Source organism: Brachyhypopomus gauderio, unplaced genomic scaffold (genome assembly GCF_052324685.1).
Source record: "Brachyhypopomus gauderio isolate BG-103 unplaced genomic scaffold, BGAUD_0.2 sc141, whole genome shotgun sequence".
Taxonomy (NCBI): domain Eukaryota; kingdom Metazoa; phylum Chordata; class Actinopteri; order Gymnotiformes; family Hypopomidae; genus Brachyhypopomus; species Brachyhypopomus gauderio.
Genome location: NW_027506962.1, coordinates 137,501 through 144,367, shown reverse-complemented (window position 1 = coordinate 144,367; position 6,867 = coordinate 137,501). Strand labels below are relative to the sequence as shown.

Here is a 6,867-nt window from a genome sequence, read left to right as displayed (position 1 = left end):
TCCAACGGCACCTTGGTTTCATTTCTTCTGTCCATCCTTGTATCTACACGCCCCCATCCCATCAATCATGCCCTTCTGCCTCCATCTTACTTCCTCTCGGCTTCAGGTAGTAATTACACACACACACGTGTCGTCAACATGTAAATCATTCATTAGAACTGAGAGGGGGGGGGGGGGGGGGGGGGGGGGGTTGCCTATGGGGATGGAGAGCGTCGCTCCCCCGGTGAAGTTCCTGTCATGTGCCTCTCCTCAGTTCTTCAATCATACACCCTTGTTCAACTCTCTGCTTTTACCTCACTACACACCATTTCACTTTATTTATGCCTCGCTCACCTGCACGAGGAACCAGGAGATGAGGACTGAGATCCAGGGATTCCCACTGCTCGAGGTCTTCTTAGCGGGAGACAAGACTGTACCTGTGGGGGGGAAGGAGGGAGGAGATTGGGGCATAAGGAAAGATTTTAAAGAGAAAAGAAAGTATGAAAAAAGACAAACACCACACTAACACCAGCTTAACACAGTCAATCCATCTTTAACAAACAATAGCAACTGAAGGGACGGACACTCAGGTCTGCCCCGTCTAACACACACACACGAACACACACTCATTACCCACCCCTTCCTCTCCCGCACACAGACTTGGCACTCTATTCCCTACCACACACCTCGTACCACAACCAATACCCATTCTCCATACACACACACACCCTGCCCCACTAAACTCGCCACAAACACATCTTCCACCCATCTGCCCCATGTACAATCCCCATAACCTGAGGAAGAGAAGCAAATGAGAGAGAGAGAGAGAGAGAGAGAGATAAAAATATGAGAACTACATCTCTTGCATTCTCATTTACCTTCATCCAAGCATCCACCCATATGCACAAACACGCGCATGTCCACAAACACAGGCAGAGGGAGGGAGGGAGACAGGCAGAGAGAGGGAGACAGGCAGAGGGAGGGAGACAGAGGCAGAGGGAGGGAGACAGGCAGAGGAGGGAGACAGGCAGAGAGAGGGAGACAGGCAGAGAGAGGGAGACAGGCAGAGGGAGGGTCCTGTGTGTTTCACAGGAGACCAAAATCACTGATTGGACGGCGCTTTCATTATTTCAGCAGTAATATGATGTACAATAGACTATAATGAAGTGTGGAATGCACAAAAAAGAGCAGGTGCACTGCACAGCGAGGTTGTGGTGGGCAGAGAGATATGGCCACCGACCTCCACGCACCCTGGGGGCCTTCTGCCCACCCCATCCCCCGTTAACCCCCCCCCCTCCCCCCCCCCGTGATCCCGCCCTGGGACCCCCACAGCAAAGCCCACCACAACTCCCCCACTTAACAACATTCAACATACCTTTGGCCACAGCAGTGGTGCCTTTGCATGCACCCACACACCTCCACGCAAACACAAAAAAATACTCACAACTACACCCTGAGCCCCTCCCACAAAGCAGCAAAGGGTGTAGCTCACCAAACAGGTCGTCCTTGGCGAGGGCGTAGAGGATGCGTGAGGCTCCGATCAGGGTGCTCATGGCCGCAGACAGCGTGGACGAGTAGATGCCGATGGGCACGAAGGGATGCCACACGTTTATGTCCCGCAGAAAACTGTAGTCGCTCTGTAACAGGACTCTGGAGGGGGAAGAGACAGAGGGAGCAGGTACTAATATTACCGACCGTGTTTATCTTTGTGGAATAGGACACAGCCCGCCGTACGTCAGCTGACCAGCCCACGCTAATAAAGCCCCTTTAAATTCAGTTAAGAGAGACGGAGTGAGCAGGAGGAGAGGGAAAAAAAGCGAGCAAGTGAGATAAATGTGTCTCTTTTGTGCTGTGGCCCCTCCTCCTGCACGACTGAACCCCTCCATACACACACACACACACACACACACACACACACACACAGAGAGAGATAAAGTCTTTCCGGACCCCCAGACTCCAACGCACTCAGCGACTCTGAGCATCTAGTGATCAACCTGTCGGGGGGGCTGCTGGGTCAGGCGGGGACAGCGTCGGGGGGGCGGGGTTAATGGACGCAAGGGTTCTGAACAGATCCATCAGGTGGGGGGTTGTTACAGGTAGAAACCACAGACCTGTAAAGCACACACTACTGTGTGGGCGGAGCTCTTGCGAGAGGCCCTCTCCTCCGCGCCTAAAAGGGCTTTAAGCTTTTCTGTAATTTGCTTCATTAAAAAGTAGCATGTGTAATCATCACAGAAAGAGAGAGACAGAGGGTAGAAGGAGAGAGAGGAATATGAGGGGAAGAAACAAGGGGTGGTGGAACCATAAGAATCTTTTCAGTACCAGTAAGAATGAAGCAATCAAATCTGCATTTTGTCTACATTTCACTTTCTGTCTAGCTTTCTCTCTCTCCCTCTCTCTCCCCCCCTCATCACCACTCTCTGCTCGTTCTCTTTCAGGTCGAACAGTTTTAGTACTTATCATCACAGGCCTATTAATTACTGTTCAGACCAACCAACGATCTGAACACACAATTATTTCAGGCAGACACACCCCCCACACACAGCTTTAACGCAAAGACGCTGGAGTCAGGTGAATATCACCGGCACAAAATGGAAAATTGCCAGTGGGCTTTCGTGCAGTAGTGTGTGTGTGTGGTCAATATCTGTTATTAGAAATTAGTTTCATATGCAGGTGGAGAATTTATCCAACACTGACGGCTGCCAACAGTTATTAGAAAGCGTGCTTATGAGAGTGTGAGAAAATGTAAGGGGACAGTTCAACTCAACACGCACATTTCTCTTAATATTGATTTAGAAGGAGCTACTGGTATAATTATAGATGTGTGTGTGAGAGAGGAAAGAGAGAGAGAGAGAGAGAGAAAGAGAGAGAGAACAGGAAAGCTTTGCATTGTATAGTGACCCGACAAGATGGCCACAATTAACAGGCATTAAGATGACATCTTAATGTGATCCATCTCTCCAGCCACATCTGGACTACACGGTACTGCAGTTATGGGTGTTTCACCGCTGATTCAGGACGCACAGGAGGCTGGGTCTGTGTGTGTGAGTCTGGCCCGAGCGAGGGAGGGAGTGCGACGTGTGTGTCCATCTGTCTGGATCATCAGACTATTAAAGGTGGAGTACCATCACAGGAGGGAAATAAAAACGACAAGAATGAAACAATCAGAGAGAGATAAAGAGGGAGGGAGAGAGGGCTTAAAGCCAGACAGAGAGACTGGGACAGAGTGCAGGAGTGAGCCAGAAATGAGAGGGGGGGGAGCGAGAGAGAAGAGAGAGCGAGAGAGAAGTTGGGGGGGGGGGGGGGGGGGGGGGGGGGGGGTGAGTGATTTTTGAGTTAAGTGCTCCCTGGAGAACTCTAGTGCTGGATCATTAAATGGGATCAATAGTTAACAACCCCAGGAGAGATCTTCACTGCACTCTCATCTCCCCCACGCTCCCCCCATCACTCTCTCCCTCTCCTCTCATCTCATCTCTCTCTCCGTTTTGTATCACCCCTCTCATGAACCCTCTCCCTCTCTTACACTTGGTATTATATGCTTTCTGAAATTCTTCAATTCATTTCTTTCTCCTGGTCTCACGCAGCACACTGTGCATTGTGTTGTGTGCAGGAGGGGGTGGTTGTTGTAGGTGTGCACGTGTTTGGTACGTGCACGTCGGGTGTGTGAGGAAGCGCTGTTCCTTCTGAATTCTCCCATCTTCCTTGTTTGGTTTGTTTGGAATCACTCTTCTTTATCGTCCCCATCTCTGTTCCTCTTCCATCACACTCTCCCTCAGTCCTGCGCTCATTCACGCTTCAGCACTGAGAGAGGGAGAGGGAGAGAGAGAAACGAGGGAGGGACACCAAAAGGAGGAGTGGAGCCAGATTCTAGTTCTCTGCAGCAGTGTGATAGCGGGATGAGGAGAGAGGGAGGAGAGAGACAAAGGGAGCGAGGGATTGAGGAAGGATGAGTGGAGGACTGCATCCCGACAGCAGAGAGACAGAGGAGGCAAAAGAGGAGAAATAGCTGGACTTGTTGCTGTGCTTGGAGAGAGAGAGAGAGAGAGAGAGAGAGAGAGAAGATGAGAGAGAGAGAGAGAGAGAGAGAGAGAGAGAGAGAGAGGAGAGAGAGAGAGAGAGAGAGAGAGAGAGAGGAGAGAGAGAGAGAGCGAGAGCTGTGTATGTGTCAGAAGGGGTTAGCAGACCAGAGCAACTTGTGGAGGAGAGAGCTGTGTGTGTGTGTGTGGGAGGAGAGCTGTGTGTTTCGAGATAGCTGAACAAAGAAGGGTGGCAGATTTGAATTATTACAATTAAGCACTGGTTCCATAATGAAATATAAGCTTCTACAACACAAACACGATTAGTATGAGGATTAACTGAAAGGCTTCAGAATCACAGCGCTCACACATGCGTGCGCCCTCCCAAAAAGGGGGTCAGAGTTGTGCCATCAGTCACGAAAGGACTCAGAGTCTAATACCCACATCCTTCACCATCATCATCTCTAAACTCTATTCTTCCTCCTCATCAGTGTTACCAGGTAATACTAATCACAGTCAGACCAGCAATAACTTGGCTTTGAAAAAGTAATGTGATTGGTAAAAAGGTGCCAAATGAAGTGTGTAGTTCATAAACTGAATTATTATGTTGGGAAAACATTTCAAACGAAAGCAGTTGTGGAGGTGCCTGCCGTCCCCAGTTTGAGCGGGCGATATTTCACTGAACTGAGGTCAGGTGTGGGGGGGTTCCAGGGACCTGTGGGACCTCTCCAGGTTAGGGTTAAGAGCCCCAAAGTGCCCCAGTCACGACCAGGACAACCTGGGCATTAATCTCCCACGTTCTCTTGGTCGTGTGTTCCTCCTGGTGGTTTCTCCAACATCTAGCATTACTTGAAATTGCCACACTACCTTCTCTGCATCTTAAAATGTAACACACACACACACACACAAATCAAAATTGCTGTGAAGGGTTTCAGACACATAGTATTTGTATGAACACCCCCCCCCCCTCACCACAAACACAGTTAGACTGCAAAGAGGCAGTTTCAGACTGGCCACATGTGTCGTTTTGACAAGCCTGGTCAAAAAAATGTTGTTGAAAATCAGGAAGTAAGTTTTCATTATCTTCCAAATGCATCTTGTTTTCTCATATATGTGGCAGACAACTGAGGCAGAATATTGAAACCGAGACACAACGTCAAAAACATATTGTATTCCAAATCCCCCTCAGGCTGCCATTAAGCTCCTATTGCTCCAATTGTTACTGTGGTGTGTGTGTGTGGTGTGTGACCATGCACACATATTCAAGGGGTCCAAAAAGCAGTAAATGTAAGACACGAGAGGAGCAGTCAACTGATTCTGACAGCCAGTAAGAAACACTGCCATCTATTGGCAGCTTTGTGTGCTGTCAGTAAATTACCCCTTATGCCTTTCACCATAAAACAATCAAAATTAAGAGAATCTTTACAATTTTTTCTGTTCCCTTGAGGATAGACCATTATAATTTAATCACCAGCCTCATTTACACTGCTTTTGTTACCAAGGCGACCGTGAGACGGTCTCCACGGCGATTGTCAACTGACATCCCGAGACCCCGCTGATGAGACGTTGATTGATAGCTTTAATAAAAACTCGCGGGTTCTTCATATCAAATATTTCAGCCGGACTAATTGAAGCCACTAATGGAGCAGAAACCCTGCACTCCCTTCATCCACCACCCCCATGACTCCTCCACCTGCCCCGTCCCCTCACGTGCGGGACACGGAAGGACAGGTGGCGTGTCACGGGTGGCGTTACCGCCTCTGCCTCGTCCTCCCTGACAGCCTCAAGCTGACTAAGGGGGCGATCGGGGTGACCCCCTCAGTCTCGCCCCCACAAGCACCGGCAGGATTACGGTGTTCCTTCCCTGGAGGTCCCGTACCCCATGTGCGTGAGGACGGGACTACAGCTGCAGAACTCCACACTGATTTGGGGGTTTCCTGCCATCCGTACAGTATCAGGGCTACAAGCAAACTGCCTCGTTTACTCAGATACGTAACGATCTATGCAGCTACAACCACTTCAGTGTGAAGAAATCCATCATAATCATGAAACTCTACCCCATCTCATCCTAAGTGTTACCAGATGACACTAATTACAGTTGGACCAGTAATGATGTAGCTTTGAAAAAGATATTGGATTTTTTGAGAAGAGTACCTTACGCCTCTAGTTTCTAGTGGACATGGTAAGGTCTCTCCAAACGACCCGTCCTCGTTCGGATCTATGGTACTGTTCTCTGACCAGGAACAATGACAGAAACAAGACACGACTAAGTGAGGAAAACCTCCTGATTACAGCAGACCCACTCCCACGTCAGGATTCTGAAAGCCGATGTTTAGTGGCGTTTAGACACCCAGCTGCGCTGAAACAAAGACAGAACTCGGATCAAACATTATCCATTCCGGATCTGAACCATGCACACGTGTACACAGGGTGTAGGTGTACAAGAGAGAGTAATGGCAGAAGACAAAGACAGACCCAGGCATGTGCAAGCATCACCATCTGTAGGCGCACACCAACCCTTTCACAAGCACATGCCACACACAGGTGCACACACGTGCACAAACACCCCGATTACCATCTGTAAGCAAGAAGTCACACAAGGGAAACACCCACACCCGGAAACAAACGACTACATGCAATTATACGGTAGCGCTGAAGTGTGTGATCAGTAATTGTGTACAACACTAGATTACTAAATATCCATGACAGCAACTAATTCATTAAATTTAGTTTTTTTTTAATGGCTGAAGAGTTCAAGGGGTGTGTGTGTTTGTAATATCGCATTCAGATCATTGGTTGATCTGAACGGTACGCATGTCAGAACAGTCGGACATCAAACTGTGTGAGCGCTGCGTGCGTCCGTGTGTGTGAC

At 49.1% G+C, this 6,867-nt stretch overlaps 1 protein-coding gene across 1 annotated transcript in view; it reads right to left on the bottom strand.

The window, feature by feature from the left end:
• The window catches only part of LOC143500327 (solute carrier family 12 member 9), a 35,256-nt gene that overhangs the window by 18,948 nt on the left and 9,441 nt on the right, over positions 1 to 6,867 (bottom strand). The window contains 2 exon segments of the mRNA XM_076994428.1: positions 334 to 416; positions 1,472 to 1,629. Coding sequence (XP_076850543.1) covers positions 334 to 416; positions 1,472 to 1,629 — 241 coding nt within the window.